The 23111-nt window shown below is 44.6% G+C and overlaps 1 protein-coding gene and 1 long non-coding RNA gene across 3 annotated transcripts in view; one reads left to right on the plus strand and one right to left on the minus strand.

The window, feature by feature from the left end:
- The window catches only part of LOC140479145 (AMMECR1-like protein), a 60326-nt gene extending 51325 nt beyond the window's left edge, over nucleotides 1-9001 (minus strand). The window contains exons 1-2 of one of the 2 annotated variants that reach the window (XM_072573105.1): nucleotides 8694-9001; nucleotides 1807-1931 (exon numbers count right to left, since the gene is read on the minus strand). Coding sequence is in view for 1 of the 2 variants with exons in the window: in XM_072573104.1 (XP_072429205.1) it covers nucleotides 8694-8796 (103 nt within the window). In the remaining variant the exon portion in view is untranslated. The remainder of the gene's footprint in view (nucleotides 1-1806; nucleotides 1932-8693) is intronic. The other variant, XM_072573104.1, reaches the window with a different exon arrangement.
- Nucleotides 9002-9091: 90 nt separating this feature from the next.
- LOC140479147 (uncharacterized) lies at nucleotides 9092-21753 on the plus strand. Its single transcript, XR_011960953.1, has 2 exons — nucleotides 9092-9502; nucleotides 21426-21753. It is a non-coding gene; the product is annotated as an uncharacterized lncRNA (long non-coding RNA).
- Nucleotides 21754-23111: the final 1358 nt, after the last annotated feature.

Consider the following 23111-nt stretch of genomic DNA (forward strand, 5'->3'; position numbering starts at 1 on the left):
CAAGTGAAATTGATAATTTTTCAAAAGTTTCGGGGTGGGTAAGAAAAGGCAATAATAGTGTCATGAAGAAATCCCGATAATCTGCTTAATAGACAAGACTATTTTGAAAGAGAAAAATGAGGAGTACATAAACCATGACTGATAGACTTTGCTCAATGTACAGAATGGTTCCACCCAAGGCAGCATTTCTGTTAACAACTGGAGAACAGGCTGTTAACAGGAGTGTGCTCTTGTCTATCTACACTCTTCTACAGTGCATTTCACAGGTACGCTGATTGGACTACACTTCTGGTTAAGTTACAACTGCAGGAGCAGCTGGCAGGAAATTCCAGGCTGTTTTTGGAATAGTAGCAGGCCTAAGATTGATGTTTGCAGCCACAGATGGCAGGTGGCAGGATCCAGAAAGGCTCTCAGCTTTGGCAGCATCAGCTTGTGAGAGACACAGGCAAGTGCAAAGGAGCAACACGCTCAATGTTTGCTCTAGTTCTCAAAGACCAATGCCCTATTCCAGGCAGGTGACCTTGGGTGTACAGGCCAGCTCCCACCAGTATGTCATAAAAGATGCCAATCTTCAGTTACACACCTTGAAGGCATCAGCTACTGACAGCATGACAGCTCAGCCCAATCTTCTCAACAGCTAATATCCAAACTTGCAAGGATGACTGGCCATGAAGATTATTCTGATCTCCATTGTAGGCCTCTGTTACCACCCTGGCTAAATAAGCTAAGCTAACTCAGCACTGACTGTGAAATCAAACCTAGAGCTGCCAGAAATGCTTTGACTCTCAAAGTCATTTGAGAGCAATGTCCAATCCAGTTCTGAAATGTTTTTAATTGTACTTTTCACATGTAGTCATGCCAGTTCTGCAGGATAAAACAGCATCCATTTTAAGTATAGAAAGATCCAAGAAACGGGGAATGAGATGAATGACTATTTAATCTACCCTCCATGCTGGGTGAAACAGGAACACTGTCCGTGACAATGAGAACTTGCTGTTTTTCAAGTGCCCTAGAATCTGAAGTACTGGATTAGTGGTGCTGGAAGAGCACAGCAGTTCAGGCAGCATCCAACGAGCAGCGAAATCGACGTTTCGGGCAAAAGCCCTTCATCAGGAATAAAGACAGTGAGCCTGAAGCGTGGAGAGATCAGGCTCACTGCCTTTATTCCTGATGAAGGGCTTTTGCCCGAAACGTCGATTTCGCTGCTCGTTGGATGCTGCCTGAACTGCTGTGCTCTTCCAGCACCACTAATCCAGTATTTGGTTTTCAGCATCTGCAGTCATTGTTTTTACCTTGTAGAATCTGAAGTGTCCACTTGAATAGAAACATGGAGCCTAGGCTTTATTGGCAGTGAAAAACAGCAATCCCCAACATTAAGATTTAGAGCAGTTTACACCTGTTGCTTATAAATGAAAGGGGAGGTTTCCACTAACGGGTGCTTGTTTCATTGTGGGACACTATTTAAATTATCATTGCAGCCTGCTCCCTGAGCTCTCAATCACTAACCTAGGTCACTGAAACAACACTGCACAAAAGGTCTGGAATTCAAACCGCATTCTCTGCGGAATAAACAACTGGAATGCTAGAGCTGGGCATGCAGTGAGGTTGATCAAGGGCAGGACTTCTTACCAGTCTGGTCTCAATTACCTGCCACCACTAACTGTCTGGCTTCAAATTAACTATTATCAGTCAGTCAAGGAAGGAAGAGATAAAACAGAAAGTAGATGCTAAAGAGTTATCAATAACTACAGTAAGCCATACAGCACTCGATACACATGCAGCCACCTTTAAATTACTGATGTGTACCTGCTCTGGAAGTTGGGAACCAAATAATTTACACACAGTTGATTGTGTTATTGAAATCCCAGGGAAAATTCAGTCAGCTCTACTTCCATTCCTGGCTGGGATCAACCTCTCCCAACTTGTGAAGCCTGAAAGACAGGGATACAAACAGAACCTGTCATAAAGCAAAAGAGCAACATCTACTTCAGAAATTAAATCCAAAACATGACAGCCACCAGATTGCTCTGAACTGCTACTAATCCTGAAGATATGAAATGTTGGCACTAACATCCCGGTGAAGAATAAATCGTGGGCATGTGAAAGCTTCATACCATATTCACTCAAACTGTGAACTGGTACAGTTACTTAAAACCCTTGTCCTTCTAAACTATGTCTGAAGTGTGCATTTTAATCCATTTAACACAGGGGTAAAGTACTGCTGGGAACAAGTCTGTCACTGGTGATAGCAGCTGCAAAAGTAATTGGGAACATTGGGTGTCTCACAACATGAAAGCAATGTGGTTTCAGAGAGTGCTCCACATAGGCCCAGCGACACTGACAGACCGGAGCAGTATCCTGCCAAAAAGATCTTCATCTCCTGTGCAGATCCTCAATTACTACAAAAGTACATAATGTACAGCCACGTTCCTTTCTTCAGATGCTTACACAGCATTAATTTCCAAACATATTTACATTATCTCCAAATGCAAAACTTCAATTAAATCCACTCCTGCTTACCACACACTAAGCGTTTACCATCACTGCTGTAACAATTGTGGATACCATCTGCACAGGCTACCAAGCAGAGTCTCAGGGACTGCTTCCTCCAACTAGGTTGACATGTAACACTCTGCATTCTCTGGCTAGCTGAAGACGGAGAGATTGGGGATGGTGTTGTGCAGGGAACTCACAGGGGCACCGAAACTGAAGACTGGCTGACATACGTCAGGAAGCAGAGCAGACAAGTATAGGGAGGCCAACGATATGCATAGGTGGCAAGTGCCAGGAAAACACAAAAGGGAAGGCAAGGATTCCGAATACAGCATAACAAAGGGACAACTCAAAATTAAACTCATCCGGACAGAGCAACAGGACCCTAGGTTGAACCACCAATCCATGGAGGGAAGTTACAAAATGTCAGCGGAGGTTGTGACAATGGCACTACAATTAACATTAGTTAAACAGTAGGAGCAGGAGGTGCCCACTCAGCCCTCTTGAGCCTGCCATGTCATTTAATTTGATCGTGGCTGGTCTGCACCTTCAGGTCCATCTAACCATCTTTGTGCAAACCATTGCTAAATAATTTTTTTTGGGGAGAGAGAACTCCAGAATGTATTAACTTGCGCACATTATCCGATTTCCCTCTTGAGCAGATTTTTCCCTAATTTGATTATATCCCAGTTCAGAATTCCATCAGAGAAGATAGTTATCTTTTTATTTGTGACTATTTTAAACGCCTCCATCAAATTGCCTCGTATTCCAAAAGGCCATACAAAGGCAGGATTGCTTTTTAAAATGCAACCAGTGGAGAGTCTAAAGAAAAAGCCTGAAATTGTAACTTGCTGTACATTAGCCTACAAAGTAGTTGTGGCATTTCCAAAGGGTGTTTCCCTGCTTTGAGGTGCTGGGAGACAGACAATTACATTGGTCTGAAAGTGAATAAAAATATGGAGAGAACATATATGGGTCCCAATGGTCTTCACTCACACCAGACACACAGCAGAACCTGCTCCCTAAATGCTCTCTCTTTCTTGTGACTGTTCTGGTCATCATTTGAAATTGCATCCATTTTCAAGAGCAATTCTTTTATAATTCACCAAACAAAAGGACCTGGGATTCTGAGAGCTTCTGCATGGCTTTATGTCTGCAGTGGCACAAGACATGTCAAGGATCAAAAAATAAATAAATTGCAGATAAGAAATGCTACAGGGTAAGCGACTACAGTCTATCCAGTTTCATCTTGTCCTATTCTTAAAGTTGAATGACAGAATTCTAATGGAGTAATTGATAAATCATTACAATCAATTTCTCACAATTGACATCAAATAACCCAGACACAACTCAAGGAAGCCTCACCAGTGGAGAGCTCTGAGAATTATGATCCAGTCACCTGTTCCTCCCAATCATTCCGTGCTTATGTCACGTTTGAATTTACTCACACACAGGATCCCGAAATGTTATTTTTGCTGAAAATGATCAAACATGCGTCGAAATGCCATTTGATGCTCCTGTCTCCCTGGGAGCCTTGTCTGTGGATTGATGACTAACTCAATGAAAGTACATTTGCCCAGATTCATTTTGAATCTGCAGCCTTTTCAAGCACAGGCCATGTTGAAAGGTAGAAAACTGCAAATGATAGAAATCTGAAAACAAAACAGTAAATGCTGGAAATGCTCACCAGGCCAAGCAGAATCAGTGGAGACAGGAATAGAATTAACATATCTGGCCAATGACCTTTCATCAGAACACACTATGCCATCTGTTTCTACTGTTTTGGAGAAGTTGCAAGGGCTCATTATAGTTTACATTTCCCATTCTCTCTATCATCCAGAAAACAGCAAGCACATCATCTTGTAACCTTCTCTTTTTCAGTGAGGACATGACCAATTTACATAATCACTCCTCATAATCTAATCCCTCAATCATTCTGGTTGCTTTCTTCTGTATTCTTTCATTAACTGCAATTTCCTGTCTAAATCTGTGGTGACCAAGACAGTGCACAGTATTCTAATGAAATCATTAGTGTGTCTGTATTTAAAGTGCAAGATGACCTCACCATTGACCTTTCAACACAACCCACTATTTGATTTGTTTTACCCCTTGCCACTGAGCATGGTTGTGATAGCTTCAATATATTGTCGGTTGAGAACCCACAGATCTCTCTCATTATTCATGCACATTCTTGTCTTACCATCTAAGTAACAACCTCTCCCTGGAATTCTTTCTCGTTTCCATAGTCGGAATCAGGGGATTGCTGATGAATAAGGACACTTCCACATTTTCCTGAATTCTGCCTTCATCGATTTCAAACCATCTGCATCAAATTACCCTAAGGTTGCAATTTTGTTTCTTCTGATCCCACTTAAAAGGGGTTTCTCTTTGATTTTCTCCATTGTATTTGGCACTTGTGGACCCAGGCAGTGCCCAGTAAGCCACAGGAAGTCCAAGAGTTAAATCATACCTTTGCTCAGCTGTGTATCTTGTCTGCAGCTCTCCACTAGACTCAGATGGGAAGCGCCCTTGAGCTGACAATCTATTTAGCCAGACTAGCCAATCCATATGCACTCTCTTAGACACATGTACAGTAAAGTCAACCAGCAACATCACTCATCAAGAAACTAGACAATGTCTAGACAATGTCAAAAGCACAAAGCAGAACTGGTCTACACAGCAGTGAAACCAAAAATACATTTTAATGCATTTAAAATTGATTACATGTGCACACTACAGGTGCATTAAAAGTGTCTTTCCATTCATTTTTCTTTCAATCATTCCATGTAGTCAACAATATTCGTTTTGTGGGATTATTATCCATGATAAGTAGAAACTCCCAGGAAAATGATTCTGGACTTGGGATAGTTCTTGTCTCCACGTAAATTAGGACATAGTGACACCATCACAAGGTGGTGAAAAGATTCACTGGACTAGTACCAGAACAGACAGGTTTTAAGCAGAGGGTAGATTGAGCTGGCTGGATTTATTTCTCCTCAGAGAAGACAAAGAGGTAATTTGACAAAGATCTTGAATTTTGCAAAAGCATTTGAGAGGGTGGGTACAGAAATGTCTTCCACTGCCAAGATATAACTTGGAGATGCTGGTGTTGGACTAGGGTGGACAAAGTTAAAAAGCACACAACACCAGGTTATAGTCAACAGATTTATGTGGAAGCTCTAGCTTTCGGAGCACCGCTCCTTCACCACCTGATGAAGGAGCGGTGCTCCAAAAGCTAGTGCTTCCAAAGAAACCTGCTAGACTATAACCTGGTGTTGTGTGATTTTTAACTTGCAAGACAAATCAGAACAAGGGACGGCCGCAATAAAAGGGCTACTGATCCAAAAGAAAATTTAAGAGAAACTTCTTTACCCAGAGGGTAAGTGAAAATGTGCAACTCACTACCAGAAGAAACAGCAATGGCAAATATCACAGACGTGACACAGTGTGGAGAAGGGAATAGAAGGATATGTTGATGGGGTTAGATGAAGGACTGAAGGGAACTTGTGTGCAGCACAAAAAAACAGAATTGACTGTTCGGCTCAATGCCCTGTCTGTTTGCTATAAATATAATGCATCAGCTCAAGTGGCAGAATAGACGCATGAGCTGGTTAGATACCAATCTCACTGGCAGCAAGCACCAAACATTTGCACGTAGGTGGGAAGAGAAATCACAGGGACATTCACCTCCAACACATTGCAGCAAAGAAGGCTGCCAGATCACCCTCCTGCACACAACTGGTACATGAATGGTAATTTTAAACCAAACATTTCCACTTCACTCGCAGTAACATTTGTGCTTCTTCATTCTCATCTGTCTTGCGTTATTGACATGCAATACATTGTCTCCTGTTCACACAAACTCTGTAAAATCGACTGTCCAGAATATCTATATATTCAGCATGCACATTATTTTGTAGTTCATTTCCTTTGTCTCTATATTGTTGGTATTATCTACTGTTATCGAGGGGAGATGGTGATGCAGCGGTAATGTCATTAGGACCAGTAATGCATGGCTCGTGCTTTGGGAACTGGAATTCAAATCCCATCGCAGCAGCTGATGGCATTTAAATTCAATTCATATATCTGGAAATATATACGTCTCAATGGCAGTGATCAAAAGTGATCAATTGTTGTAGAAACCCAGCTGATGCCCTCATCTAATCTGGCCTTAAGCGAGAATCTAGATCCACAGCAACACAACTGCCTTCCGAAATTGCTCATCAAACCATTCACTTCTAGGGTAATTAGGGACAGCCTTGCCAGAGACAGCCACTTCCCAAAAGAGAAATATGAAACTAAAAAAAAATGAAACCATCTGCAGTTCTTGCGAACACTCTGCCAGTCTCCCCCTCTTCTCTTCCTTACCAAAGTTCTCCTTCTCCCCTCTCTTATAACTTGGGTATATAATTCCTACTTCCTGTCTCCTACATCCATCTCTTCATATCATTTGGTCCTTCCCATGATAACAGGTGATGCTCAACATGACTATAAGAGGTAAAACAGCAAATGCAGTACCACCTTCAGTAAATCACAGAATCACATACAACATCGGATCTCCCACTGCTTGCTGGCTGACTCAGAGGAACCAGGCGCCTCACTGCTCCATGTGGGCCACAGGCAGCAGCAGCAGCGAGCCCTGCTTCATGATGCTAAATCCACCCCCTTTCATAGATTTTTTTGAAGTTGGGGAGAGAAACAAAGTAAACACTTGGAGCCCTACACCTGCTGCCATCACACCACAGTCTGAAGCTCCCCACCCAAGGCTGTTGCCAATATCAAGGGGTGTGGTTTGGAGGAAACAACTGGATTTCCAAACAAGAAAAGTTTTTCTTTAAACCCTTCTGGAAACAGCTTAATGGCACAGTCTTTCCCCAGGATTGAGTCAGTGGTGTTTAATTTGAATTTCCACACAAGCCCGCATCAAGAAACAGATTCCATCAGGAAACATGGGGCGGGGGAGAGGAATGGGGACAAGAAGGAGCAGAAGTGGGACTAGAAAGGGGCAGGGGCAGGGGGGAGGGGACAATGACAGGGGGTGGGGAAGGGGGGCACTGACAGGGAGTGGGGGCCACTGACAGAGGGGGCAGGCGGGGACTGACAGAGGGAGGGAGCGAGGGAGGGGGCACTGACCGAGGGGGCGGGGGGGGGGGGGGGGGGGCACTGACCGAGGGGGCGGGTGGGGGGGCACTGACCGAGGGGGCGGGTGGGGGGGGGGCACTGACCGAGGGGGCGGGTAGGGGGGGGGCACTGACCGAGGGGGCGGGGGGGGCACTGACCGAGGGGGCGGGGGGGGGGGCACTGACCGAGGGGGCGGGGGGGGCACTGACCGAGGGGGCGGGGGGGGGCACTGACCGAGGGGGCGGGGGGGGGGCACTGACCGAGGGGGTAGGTGGGGGGGGGGGGGGGCACTGACCGAGGGGGCGGGTGGGGGGGGGGCACTCTGACCGAGGGGGCGGGTGGCACTGACCGAGGGGGCGGGTGGGGGGGGGGGGCACTGACCGAGGGGGCGGGCAGGCTGGGGGTCACTGACCGAGGGGGCAGGCAGTGGGGGAGGGGGGCACTGACCGAGGGGGTGGGCAGGCAGGGGGGGGGGCACTGACCGAGGGGACAGGCAGGCAGGGGGGGCACTGACAGAGGGGGAGGGCAGGCAGGGGGGGCACTGACCGAGGGGGAGGGCAGGCAGGGGGGGGCACTGACAGAGGGGGCGGGCAGGCACTGACCGAGGGGGAGGGCAGGCAGGGGTGGCACTGACCGAGGGGGAGGGCAGGCAGGGGGGGCAATGACAGGGGCAGAAGGGGGGCAGTGACAGTGGGATGGGGGGGGGGGGGGGGAGGAGGGGAACAGTGATGAGTTGGTGGCTAGGAGGCGGACAGTGACAGATTGGGGGGGGGGGGGAAGAGAGGGAATGCAGTGATGGGGTGGTATTGGTGGGGTGGGGGGGAGAACAGTGATGACCGGGTGGGGAGGGATGGGGGATGTTCTCTGGGATTGTTGCCAGGGTAAAACGGCCGAGGGGGTGAAATCCCGCCTCTCTCTCTTTCCCTCACAGAGGATGGACAGGGCAGGGCTGGTCTCCACAGAATGCCATCCTGGGGGGGGGGGGGGGGGGGGGTGATGTGAGGTCAGGCCGGGACACACACACACACACACACAGCCCAGAGGCAGGCGGGCGAGCCTGTGAGGAGTGAATGTCAAACCTGGTACAGTGGAGAGTGCAGCCTGGGACGGTCCCTCAGTCTCAAACAAGGGCAGGAGCAGGAGGCCGGCCTCTTTCCTGGCACACATTCCCTCCTCGATCATCGAGCCATATCACGCAGCACAGACTTCACCAGAAACCCCCGACAGCGCAACCGTCAGCGGGCGGAGTGTGTTTGAGGGGGTGGGGTGGGGGTGGACGCCGGGGGACACGGAGAGAGAGGAAAGACAGCGGCCGACAGAAAACGCGGCCAGTTCATCCAGCGGAAAGGCTGAAGAAGCCGGAGGACCGAGACTGCCCTCCACTATCCCGGCGGCCACCGCAACACGGCGCATGGAAAAGGGGGAGCCTGCACGCACCGCCTCCAGACACGTTGGCGTCGAATCAGCGCTCGGAGGATCCGAGGGGGAGGCCCTCCGGTATCCCAGCGATCACTGGGGACAGCGCTCAGCCGCAATCAGCGCTCGGAGGAGCCAGGAGAGGTCCTCCGGTATCCCAGCGATCACTGGGGACCGCGCTCAGCCGCAATCAGCGCTCGGAGGAGCCAGGAGAGGTCCTCCGGTATCCCAGGATCCTTTGAGAGTTGGCACCATGGTAACGCGTTGCTGATGGCGTTGGAACTGATCGCCTGTCAACTTTTTCATGTACAGTAACTGAGATTGGGCAGGAGTGTTGAAAATCACGAGGGATCTCGACTGTGTAGGCAGGGAGAAAATGTCCCCCCATTGGTGGAGGTCCAGAGGAGGCACAGCTTCAAGGTGATTGACAAGAGAAGCAATGTCGACGTGTGGCTTTCACAGAGAGAGAGAGGTTAGCATCAGGAATAATGCTACCTGTGGGGGAGGGGAGGCGGATTTAAATGTGGCCTGCATAAATCACTGAAGAGAAAATAGTTGTACTGATATAGAGATAAAAAAAACAATGACTGCAGGTGCTGGAAACCAGATATCTGGATTGGAGTGGTGCTGGAAGAGCACAGCAGTTCAGGCAGCATCCGAGGAAAGGCTGGCGGGAAGTGGCACTCCGACCAACTGGCGCAGATTTGACGAGACGCCCCAGTGTTTTGCTCACAAAGCTGCCCTGTCTCTCAGGTTCGGCAGCACCTCCTCACCGTCGGGCTCCCAATCATTTTGCTGGCCGTAGAGGACCCCCACACCACCCCAACCCCCAACCCCACGTCTAATTGTCCACGAATTGTTTTCCTCAAGACTTGATGGGGCTCGCTATACTGACATTGCAGAGGGCTGGCATGGTCATTGTTGAGGGTGAATGGCCTCTTCCCAATCTATGACTCTTATCAGTTCATTTGTTGTGCTGCCGCAGTGCCTTTTAGATTAGACTAGATTCCCTACAGTATGGATACAGGCCCTTCGGCCCAACAAGTCCACACCGACCCTCCGAAGAGTAACCCACCCAAGACCCATTTCCCTCTGACTAATGCACCTAACCTATGGGCAACTGAGCATGGCCAATTGACCTGATCTGCACATCTTTGGATTGTGGGACTTCGGTCATTTTCTGTGTAAATGCAAAATTTCTCCCACAACTACAGAAAAAAACTCATACCAGAATATAGAAAGGTTCGCATTTATGTATTACCTTTCACAACCAAAGCATTTTATAGCCAAGCAAGTATTTTTGAGTGCCACCACTATGGTTCAGAAGGCACAGTAGCCAATTTGCATACAGCACAAGTTGATTACCCCCAATAATCTATTTTTATGATGTTGAATGAAGGATACGTACTGGCCAAAGCACTGGAAAAATCTGACTTGCTCTTCTTCCAATTTGTGCCATGAGGTCATTTATGTCCACTTAAGAGGGCAGTTTCAATCAAAAGATAGCAGCACTCCCAACAGTAGTGTACAGAGTGCTAGTTTACTCAAATCCTAGTGTAGAACTTAAAACACATCTTTCTGATTCAGATATGAAAGCACTGTAATTTGAGTTATAGTTGGTTTAACTCTAACCTGGATTGTAGCTAAGACAATAATCCAGGTTGATATAAGCTTCAACAGCTATGCCCCATACAGGTCTAAAATCAGCAATAATATTCATTATTCACGGTTCAGTGGCTTCCAGATGTGCATATTGTGAGTGTTGGTGCGAACCAGACAAAGCCATGACAGGATGGCTTATTGTTCAGAGCCAGAACCAAAGAGTGACCATGTCAACAAGGAGTGATATTGCATTCTGAGTTAGCACATTTCGGCCAGGAGGAAATAAAGGGAGCAAAACTCCAGAGAGATAGCGAAAATATATCAGTTGTTTACCAAATAAATTAGGCACGGTATCTCACTCATACTTTAGTTGTTTTGTTTTTCACCGTCTCTGGTCCTAAGTCAATAATGTTGCAGAAGACACCTAAAACCAATTGAGACCTTGCCATCAAGCTGGCATCTACATCAGCTGGATCTTCTGACGTGATCTCTGATCATTTCAACGGCTCCTCGATTGTCCTGTCTTGGATTTTCCTCTGTGCATTTTCAGCATATGAACAAGAAGCAGCAGCAGGCCACTTAGACCTGTGATAAAAAGATCATGGTTGATCATGACACAGTCCTGCCTATCCCGAATAAACTTTCCTCTCTCTGCTTACCAAGAGTCTATCCACATTTTCCTTAAAGATATTAAAGGACTCTGCTTCCACCACCTTTTCACGAAGAGGCTTATGATTCTGAGGGGGAGAAAAGGTTTAGGGTTAAGAGATTAAGAAATGCTTGCTACCTTTCTCATTCTGATTTTACTGCTCCTCAGATGCTGCCTGAGATTTTCCTGCTCCTCGGATGCTGCCTGAACTGCTGTGCTTTTCCAGCACCATTCTAATCTAGACTCTGGATTCCAGCATCTGCAGTCATTGTTTTTACCTGAGAAATGCAATAAGCAGTCCAGATGTTTACTCGACCAAATGGAATGGTCAGGTTGGCTTAGAAGGAAGTTTTGGAAAGGCTGGAATTTAGAAGACCAAGAGACAGCTTGATTGATACTTGACATTCTATTTTTTTGTAAATATTTTTATTGAAAAGAAAAAGGTTTTTGAGTTTTTTACAAGATTACAAAATTAATACAAAATAATGTAACCACTTCACAGTACAATAACATCAATATAAAATTTAAAAAACTAACTACTAATCTAATCTACTAACTACCAAAACACAAAATAAGATACAAGAAAGACGATTCCATATATAAAAAAACCACAGTATAATACATAACTAACAACAAAAACAAGGTAAATAAATATATAAATAAGCATTCAAAATAAAATTATACTAAGATTAGATTAGATTCCCTACAGTGCGTAAACAGGCCCTTCGGCCCAACCAGTCCACACCGACCCTCCGAAGAATAAACCACCTAGACCCACTTCCCTCTGATTAATGTACCTAGCACTATGGGCAATTTAGCATGGCCAGTTCACCTAACCGCAAATCTTTGGCCTGTGTCTGTTGTTCTTGATGTGATCCCCTCTACATTGGGGAGATCAGATGCCAACTTGCAGAACAGTTCAGAGAACACCTCCAGGACACACACACACCCAACAACCTCTTTGCCCTGTAGCTGACCACATCAACTTCCCCTCCCACTCCGCCAAGGACATGCAAGTCCTAGGCCTCCTCCATGGCCAAATTCAAGCCATCCAACACCTGAAGAAAGATTATCTCATTTTCTGCGTCGGGACCCTCCAACCACACGGCATCAATGTCAATTTCAACAGTTGCCTCATCTCCCCTTCCCCCTACCTAATCCCAGATCCTACCCTCCGACTCGGCACCGCCCTCTTGAATTGTCCTCCCTGTTCATCTTCCTCCCCACTTATCCGCTCCACTCTGACCTGTCACCATCATCCTCCACCTCCATTGACCTATCACATTCCCTCCCAGACCCACCCCCTCCTATTTATCTCTCAGCCCCCTTGGGCACCCCCCCACATTCCTGATGAAGGGCTTATGCCTGAAACATTGCCTTTCCTGCTCCTTGGATGTTGCCTGATCTGCTGTGCTTTTCCAGCGCCACACGTTTTGACTCAGATCTCCAGCCCTCACTTTCTCCTGACCAAACTCCTATATAATTCAAGCAAGACTTCACTACTCCTGTATTCAAATCCTGTTACACTGAAGCTTAACTTGCCATATGCGTTTCTAATTGCCGCTGCACCTGTATGTCGAGGAGCTCCTGTAGCCCTACTAGCAGTATGAGGATGAGGTGCTGATATTTAGTTACTACCTTGGCTTCTCTCTGTATGATGACCCACAAGGAGGTGTTAATTTCCTGGTACCATTCATATGTTAATTGTAGCTGTTCTGAGTTGTAAGTGACTGTTTAATTTGAAAGTTTCTTTAACTAGAAATGAAGTGTGACACTTCACTGTGTATGGTGTGTGGTGCTACAGACATGTCCTTATCAAAGCGCTATATTTGAACTCATCTTCATTGGTGAGGCAAAGTGCTTCAGGACGTGCTGAAGAAAGTAAGGAAGGACTTATGTTTGTGCAGCACCTTTTACAACATTAGGATATCTCAAAGCATTTTGCAGCCAATTAATTACTTCTAAAGTGTAGTCACTGTAAAAAAATGTTGAAAGCAACAGCTACATTTGTGCACAGCATGCTCCCACACAGCACTGTGAAAATAACCATATAAACTGTTTTATGGTTATTAGTTGAGAGACAAATATTGCCAAGAAATCAAGAAGAATTGACCTGCTCTTTTGAATTGTGTTATGGAACTTTCCAGGCAAGAAAGGTGCTGTGTTAAATGGAAGATCGTTCTATGACAAATGCCTTAGCATTCCTCTTAAGTAAATAGATAAAAATAGTTGCAAAGTTGAGTGAATATTTAAAATAAGTCAAAGCTACTTAGAGCCAAAATGAGGATTTTTTTTACTTAGAGGGTTATGAATCGTTGGAGTTCCCTAGCACAGAGGGCTGCAGAAGCTCAGTTATTGAGTATGTTTAAAATAGAAATTAATGTTTTAAATATTTATGATGTAAAAAGATATGGGGTACTGTGGAAAAAGCTTTGAATGGGGTGATCAGATGTGATCATATTGTTGAACAGGCTCAATGGGTGAATGGTCTACTCCTGCTCCTACGTTTCTCACAGCATAAAAATATGCAAGTAAGTATGGATCGTGAGCCCCAAAGTAACAGAAAGACTGCTACAATAATTTATAAAGTTAAGTTTAGGAGATCTTTCCCATTTACACTGAAAGTGCACTTCAGCAACTTCAAAGGGATTTCCTAGGAATGCTCGGAACAAGAACAGCTTTCAAGTTGAGAGCAGGCCTCAGAGCCAACGTCAGGCTCAGGACTTGATCTGCCAGAGAGGGTCTAGCTCAAGAGAAGGATAGCATTTGGCTATGGTGTTGATGGGGTGGAGGAGGACATTGAATGAGAAGAGTGCTAATAAGGATGTGGTTGGAAACTTGGGTCATACTGGTTTGGAGGTCTCTGGCTGTTTGCAGCCACTGGGGAGAGGTTTGGCAGCATCAATTTTATAGGACTGTGAGTGCAGTGAACATCAGGCCAGAGAACGGCTTTCAAGCACATCCATTGTGGGATACAGTTGGAAGCTCCCAAAGCTCAGTAATAAGGAGTAAACATAGAGTAATAGGGGAATGGATCTGGGTGGGATACTCTTCAGAGGGTCAGTGTGTTCTTGTTGGGCCGAAGTACCTGTTTCCACACTGTAGGGATTCTAAAAAAAATGCAAAATACTTTGCTAATCAATTTAAAGGACACATTAGAAGCAAGTAAACTGACGAAGTACACCTAATGAGTCTAACAGTGTAAACTGGCACAATGAATATTTTGATGCAAAAGGTATGACATGAAATGTGTGTGACATTAGAGTATTGTAATCCTTATATTCCTGCTATGTAACCTTCGCTTCCTGTGATTGTTCTTTGTTATAATCACCTTTTAGCCAGCATAAGTGGCTGTCAATCATCCTGATTACTTCAAAATAAAACTAAAGCAAAGAAGAACAAAAGAGGGAAGCAAAAATGTGGACAATTGTCAAGAAACTGCCAACTGGGGAGTATTGGAACTCTCACCCACTCACTTGGTCACTGTTCAGGTCCCAAATATTTCTTCCAGGTGAAACAGCATCATTCTGTTTGGCAGATTATATTTGGTGCTCTGAATATGGTCTCCTCTGCATTGGGTAATTGCTTTGTAGAGCACCTCCATTAAGATTACAAGTGTGGCTCATATTTTCTGATTGCTTGTCATTTTAATTTTCTGTCCCAGTCTGACCTATCTGTCTCCAGCCTCCTACAATGTTCAGTGAAGCACTTCATCTTTCTGCTGAGCACTTTACATCCTTCCAGACTCAACATCAAGTTTAACCAGTTTTGATCTTCGTCACTGCTTCCATTCCCCTCAAACATTCTGGAAAAGTTTCTACCTCCTTTGGATTTATGATTTGATTCTTTATTTGTCTCATCACCTCCTTTTACTTTATGCCATCGATTCTTTCACCATTGAATATTTCTGTTTTGTTTACCCGAGGCTATAAAATTTGAAAATAGTACAGGACTTGTACTGGACCACGGTCAGTCTACATGTAGAACACTGTGCACGGTTCTGGTCTCCATAACATTACAAGCTTATAAAGCACTATAGGGAAATTCACTCATCCAGGAACTATTCAGAAATCACTGGACTCAGTGTTTGCAGATAATTCTCAGAGACTTAAACAAATGTTACCAAAGTCAGATACTGCCTCCTAAGCCTGACACTACCTCTTCCCTATCCTGGATAAACCTCAGGAATCCTTCCTTACTTTGAAATTTATGCTACTAGCCGCCAGCTTCCTCCCAAAGTGCTACCACATCCCAGGATCATCACTTCAGTATGACAAAAACCAAGGAAAAATCTCTTCCAGTGAAACCAAAACTTGTGACAAATTTCTCACCAACAACAGTAAATGCAGTATCACCCTCTTCCAAATACTATTGAACATCCTTGACGTTCCTCCTTAATCATAGTTTAACTGACAGGCAATATGGCTTAGCTACACAAAGTAAATGTCTACATAGAAAATAAAGGTGTCTCATTTGCAGTTTTCAATAATGGACAAAGTCACAGAGTTCAAAACCAAAAACAACCTAAAATTCCACAATTTAATCTAGTACAACTGGGATTTAACTTATTCCATCAACTACATGACATAGTCATTGAGCTGTCCAGACAGAAACTGACCCTTCAGTCCAACTCATCCATGTGACCAGACATCCTAAATTAATTTAGTCCCATTTGCCAGCTTTTAGCCCATATCCTCCAAACCCTTCCTGTTCAAATATCCATCCAGATGCTTTGAAATGTTGTAATTGTACCAGCCTCTGAGCTTCTCTGGCAGCTCATTCCATACACGCACCACCATCTGCGTGAAAATGTTGCACCTTGGATCCCATCTCACCTTAAACCTATGCCCTCTAGTTTTGGACTCCCTTACACTGGGGAAAGGATCTTGAGTATTCACCCTATTCATGCCCCCCATGATATTATAAATCTCTATAAGGTCACCCCTTAGACTCTGCTGCTCCAGGGAGAATACCCCCAGCACATTCAGCCTCTCCCTATTACTGAAATCCTCAACCCTGGAAATATCCTTGTAAATTTTTTCTGAAGTTTTTCAAGTTTAATAACATCTTTCCTAGAGCAGGGAGACCAGAATTGAATGCAGTATTCCGATAGTGGTAGAACCAATATCCTGTACAGCCACAACATGACCACCCAACCTCCTATACTCAGTGCACTGACCAATAAAGGCAAGTGTACCTAATACCTTCTTCACTATCCTGTCTACCTGCAACTCTACTTTCAAGGTGCTATGAACTTGCATTCCATGTTAGCACTCCCCAGTATCTTACCCCCATTAAGGTTGTTATAAAACTAATTACTTGTGGTATTCCTTACGTACTCCCTGGTCTTCCAAGTGCAGCACACAGGGAATCTGTTTTATATTAGGGTGTTATCAATGGTGTACAGGAAAGGGTTTGGCAGGAAGAAACAGTGATATTTGCAGAGGCTTAAAAATGTAGTAAAAGAACCCCATGTATTATCAGGGGGTAGTCATTCAACAAAAGGGATATAGTTTAATTTGCAGTCACCAGTTAATCTCATAGTGAGTGATGAAGCAGAGGGCAGTGGAAAGATAGCAAATACGTGACAGAAGGTTCAATGTCCAGATATGGAGGTTTCCAGAGACAAGGAAGATAACAGTACTACAGGAATTATTTTAATTTATTTTGAAACAAGAAGTATCTGCTCAGATGGGAGATATATATGTAGAATTGAAAACAATTTGTTCAGGAACAGCAGAAAATACATTTACCTAACAAGGTTATCTATTTTCAATAAAATTAAGGAAATTAAGGTTTTACAAATGAAAAACAGCCTTAGGGACAGTATGAGAAATGACTGGAAAAAAGAATTAAAGTCAGCAGTTGGAAATATGAATTAAATAAAGATGGACAGGAAATTAATCAATTGAATCTAGTCGTCAGATTGGCAGAAAGTTGGGGAAATAATGGTATAAATATTTAAAATTCAAGATGGAAAGAATCCTTGAAAAATTAAAATAAACTTGGTAAAGCTCCAAGAAAAAATAGACTTACACAGAATTGGAAGAAATCAAATGAAATGTGTGAAGTTGATAAATTAAAAGAAAATGTATAAAGTTGGCAATGTGGTATAAAATTTAAAAAATCAAAATCAGCAAAAAAATGTATTTGTTAAATAAAAGAGTCAACTGAATCTGCCTATCCCTTCATACAGCCTTACAGCTGAGAGGCAGAATTACAGAGTAGGACATCCAGTTGTAAGAGCAGTGGACAGGATAGCATATTTGGTATGTTAACTGGGGATAATCTGATACCTGTAACTTTGGGCTCTAGCTAGTGTTCACAGTGTGACAGTCAGTGACAAAATAATTTCTTCAGGTTCCTTCCTTTTATCAAGGGTTGGATGCAGTATTAGACCAGTGACTTCTAGTGTCAGCAGCAGCCTTTGTGCAACTAGGTTTCATTGCTAATTGTGGGATCATATTTTGTAAGGTACAAATCTTTTCTGAGGTGACTAGCCAGAAGAATACATCTTCAGGAGAGCCGTTATCCTCTAATTAGTATAATCTGCGTCTTCCATCATTCCATCCTAATGCAGAGCTGAGGACACTGTGGAACGCTGATAAGCCTTGGCCATACTTAAAACTAGAGTGTGCGCCAGTAATGAATGAGATACTAGTCCTGTGATTGAAATACCCAATATTCACAAAAATTACTGGTACCAGAAGTAAGGAAATTTGACATAGGAAGTGCATTTGGTTGCAAGAAATTTGATTATTTGAACAGCACAGAATATGCCAGACTTACTATGTTTTTGCAGCAATTTCTGTTTTTGTTTCAGATTTCCAGCATCCACAGTCCTTTGTTTTATTCTCATTCTGTATTATTCTATTCAGCTCTTTCCCTTTTTCTTTGTGATTGCCCATGAGAGGGAGGTCAAAAGTGGGTGAGCTTTGGAAACACTGATTCCCAGACAGAGGGTCAGTCTTCTGCTGCGTTTGGAACATGCTGCAAGGTTCAAAGTGAGAGGCAGAAGAGTCCACAAACAACCTTGTCAAAAAGCTAATGAATGGCTTGGGGAGGGCCAGATGGAGATTTGCAAAGCAGCCATGTGAAAGTGTGAACCCTCTGAGGCACATTGCTGCCATCATGTATTGTTGTTGCTGAATTAAGTATTGGTGAGGGAAAAGGTTATTGAAACTCTGGTGGCTCAAAGCACGACACAAAATTGGGATCATTATAGCAGAGTGAGTCAAATACCTTGTGGATAGTTCTGTTTTACAGGAGATGGTGGCGTGGTAGCAATGTAATTGGACCAGTGATTCAAATCCCACAACAATTTAAAATTCTAGTAAAATAATCTGGAATTGAAAGCAGGTCTCAGTGATAGTAGCAACGTAACTGTCATTGAGTATTGCAAAAACCTATTTGAATTACAAATCTCCTTCAAGGTAAGAAATCTGGTGTGGCCTGAATGTCATTCCAGACCCAAAGCAATATGGTTAACTTTTAACAAGTGCAGGCTTTTCCAGTGACATCATGTTACTTGAACCGTAAAGGAAAAGTTGCTGGCTCTGTGTTCTCTGTTGCTGTACTCTGCCAGCCTGGTCATCGCTACCAACTGCCTTTGGGCATTGCCACAAATTTGGCATTGAGAAAGTGAGGACTGCAGATGCTGGAAATCAGTGTCAGAAAGTGTGGCACTGGAAAAGCACAGCCAGTCAGGCAGCATTCAAGGAGTGGGAGAGTTGACATTTCGAACATTAGCTCTTTGTCGGGAATGTGAGATGAGGGAGCCAAGGGTGCTGAGAGATAAATGGGAGAGGGGGTGGGACTGGGAATGCTATAGGTCATTGCAAGTGCGGGGTGATGGTCATAGGTCAGAACAGAAAGTGGGAAGGAAGATGGACAGGTAGAACGATTCAGGAGGGCGGTGCCGAGTTGGAAGGTTGGATCTGGGATAGGGTGGGGGGGGAGGGGTGATGAGGAAACTGGTGAAAATGACATTGATCCCTTGTGATTGGAGGATCCCAAGGTGGAAGATGAGGTGTTCTTTCTCCAGTTGTCGGCTGGCTAGGTCCAGGAGGACTTGCATGTCCTTGGCAGACTAGCAGGGGGAGTTGTAGTGGTCAGACTCCGGGCAGTGGGGTTGTTTAGTATGTGTGTCCCAGGAGTGTTCTGTGAAACATTCTGCAAGTTGATGTCCTGTCTCCCCAATGTAGAGGAGGCCACGTCGAGAGTAACGGACACAGTAGATGAGGTGTTTGAAGGTGAAGGAAAATCTCTGCCGAATGTAGAAGGATCCTTTGGGGTGAGCGAGGAGATGTGGGTGCAGGTTTTACACCTCTTGCAGTGGCAAGGGAAGGTGCCAGGAGTGGAGGGTCAGTTGGTGGGGGGTGGGGATCTAATGAGGGAATTGCAGAGGGAATGGTCTCTGCAGAATGCTGAAAGGGATGGGGAGGGAAGTATATCTCTGGCGGTGGGGTCTGACTTTGGTGGTCGATACGGTCATCAATATAGCAGAGTAAAAGATGGGGAATGGTGCCAGTGTAACTGCGGAATATGGACTGTTCCAGGTACCCGATAAAGAGACAGGTGTAGCTGGGGTCTACGTGGGTACCCATGGCTACTCCTTTGGTCTGGAGGAAATAGGAAGATTTGAAGGAGAAATTGTTGAGGGTGAGGACCAGTTCAGCCAATTAAATGAGCGTGTTGGTGGAAGGATACTGGTTGGATAGGCGGGAGAGGAAGAAACAGAAGGCTTGGAAAGCCTTTGTCATGGCGGATGGACATGTGCAGGGACTGGATGTCCATGGTGAAGATGAGGCATTCGGGGCCAGGAACCAAACGTTATGGAGGAGGTTCATCAACTTCATGAACTCCTCCCACCTTGACCTCAAGTTCACGGACCATCTCAGACACCTCCCTTCCCTTCCTGGACCTCTGCATCTCCATCTCCAACAATCGACTCAACATGGACATCTACTTCAAACCCACTGTCTCCCACAGCTAACTGGACGACACCTCGTCCCACCCCTACTCCTGTAAAAATGCAATCCCTTACTCTCAATTCCTCCGCCTCCGCCGTACCTGCTCCCAAGAGGACCAACTCCACTCCAGGACATCCCAGATGGCATTCAAGGACCACAATTTCCCCTCCCACATGGTCAACCATGCCCTCCAGCATGTCTCTTCGACTTCCCACACCTTCACCTTTGGGCCCCACTCTTCCAAATGCAATAAGGACAGAACACCCCCGGTCCTCACCTTCTACCCCACCAACCTCCGGATACAACACATCATCCTCTGCCATTTCTGCCCCCTAGAGTCAGACCCCACCACCAGAGACATATTTTCCTCCCCACCCTTTTCAGCATTCTGCAGAGACCATTCCCTCCCAACTCCCTCATTAGATCCACGCTCCCCCACCGACCCACCCTCCACTCCTGGCACTTTCCCTTGCCACCGCAAGATGTGTAAAACTTGTGGCCATAACACAACCCCCACCTCCACTCCAAGGCCCCAAATGATTCTTCTGCATCCGGCAGAGATTTTCCTGCACCATCAAACACCACCACAACTCCACCCCCACCCCCCACCCCCCAACCTGATGAAGAGCTTTTGCCCAAAATGTCGATTCCCCTGCTCCACAGATGCTGCCTGACTGGCTGTGCTTTTCCAGCACAACACGTTTTCACACAAGTTTTGACACATGTGCTGGCCAGAGCACATGAAAAGAAAGAAAAGTATTATCTTTTTTGCGTGTTTAAATTCTGTTTCTAAAATGGATAACCTTTCTGGAGTCATTTCCAGAAACTTCAGAACTCCCAACTTTGTATAGACATTTACATAAAGTGAATACAAATGGTTTGGAGACAAGTCAACTCCTTTCAACCAGTTCAGGACAAAGGAAAACACAAGATCTGTGATTTTAACATGGGAGCTGATGCTTTTACAGTTACCTTAACACCTCGCAACGGAAACACTGACAGGTGAGGTAAAGCTTCATGGCTAGGTTCACGGCCTTCCAATTAGCCCACTGAGATGGGTACTCAGCACCTGAAATGCCTGTCATTGTCAGATGAACTGAAATTGGAGCTTGTTGAATGTCTTAAATTGATGATTCTGGGATTCTAAGTTAATAACTGTCTGACCTCCACAGAGAAAGCAGGACTGTAGGGTGAGTTGGCAGTCTGCCTCAGATCCTCCATCACTGTCTACAAGTTGGAAAGAAGATTACGCTTCGCCTGCAAAAACGAAAAACCACTGGACCAACTCAACAATGCAACTTTTACTGGACAGACCACCAGGAAATTGTGAACTGTTCTTTAATACCTCTGGATTTACTAAAACCTGTCATTTATGGCCTATCTCCTCTCCTGTCTTCCTTAATTTCCTGAGGGCATGTGTGTTTGAATGGAATAGCAAAGCAATTTCCCCCAAGTTTTAAATGCTTTGTCAATAAATCCTATCTTTGATGTCAACTTAAAGGATTTTATTGTAAGGTTATTTTTAAAAATGGAATCTAAACACAAGAATGTGAGGAACACTATTCTGCCTATCTCAGTAAGGAATGGAAGTAAAAGTGAAAGTAATGCTTTCACTGTCTCAAATTTAAGAGGGGCAAGTAATTATAATTTAAATTCATCCCTGCTCCCATTGTCCATGACAGGTACTAAACTCTTCTCTCGCCTAATTGGATCTTTGCAAATTAAATTAGCATTGCTTCAGTGACACAGATACAGTGGGGGGGGGGGGGGGGTTCTGGACCTAGAAATGATCCAGGCAACGTGCCTGAACCTGACCCCAGATTAAAAGTTCAACCTTATGTAATTGCTATTTCAGTGTTATATCCACTCTTTTAATCAAATATCAGCTTCAAACCCTTTTTTTGGAGCTTGCAGGAAGATTGAAGGTGAGGTTGGTAGACAGACGGTCACACGATCTATAATATGGGCAGCTTTGAGATAGGATGAGCTGAGGATTAAAGTGTGACAAACTGTAGCTAGTAGGAAACAATGGATCAAAGAGTGGGAATAAATCCCTTGAATGTTCACTTGGATCTAAGGTTGCTAGTGAAATAGGTCTCAACACACCTTTCTGTTGTAGAGTTTATTGAATATTTTGTCACCCAGTACTGCCAGATGTTTTCTAATCAATCTGTTCAGAGATATTGTTCACATCTCTGGAGTAGGTGGAACTGGAGTCCAGACCTCTTGGCTCTGAGATAGGGACACTACCAATGTGCATTGGACTCTTACCTTGATCCCCCTTGATACTTGCACAATCCTTTAATCAATGAACCCTAATTAGCAGAATAACTTATTATACTGGCAGATTCTCCTCTTTAAAAGAAAAACTCTTATAGAACCGAAATTAATGAAAAATGAACAAAAATGATTCGTTTCATGTTGTACATCTCATAACAAAACTTTCCATATTCTCCTTTCTTTCTTTCTTTAACCAAAGTCAGAAACCAAAAACATTCTTTTTTTCATATTCTTGTAACTTCTCGTACCATCAGGCATCCCTGTTCGAGGGAGCAAACACCGTTTTTTGTGTAACAATCTGACAACTGGTGACTTCCATCTAATTAATTTATTATATAAATTAATTTTGAGCATTTCCATTATGCTAGCCAGGTCAATTCTCAATCTGTATCAAATGTACATTGTCTCAGAAAGAGCAGGTACCCTCATAATGCACAGTGGCCTCTTAGGCTGCCCCTTGCATAAAATTTCCTTTCAAATATTGACTAAATACAACCTTGTATCTTTAGCTTCTGTGAGCACCGGTGTTTCAGTAGTTAAGGTAACTTCTACCCCTTCTAGTTTCTTGGTTCCCATCC

Source organism: Chiloscyllium punctatum, chromosome 6 (assembly GCF_047496795.1).
Source record: "Chiloscyllium punctatum isolate Juve2018m chromosome 6, sChiPun1.3, whole genome shotgun sequence".
Lineage (NCBI taxonomy): Eukaryota > Metazoa > Chordata > Chondrichthyes > Orectolobiformes > Hemiscylliidae > Chiloscyllium > Chiloscyllium punctatum.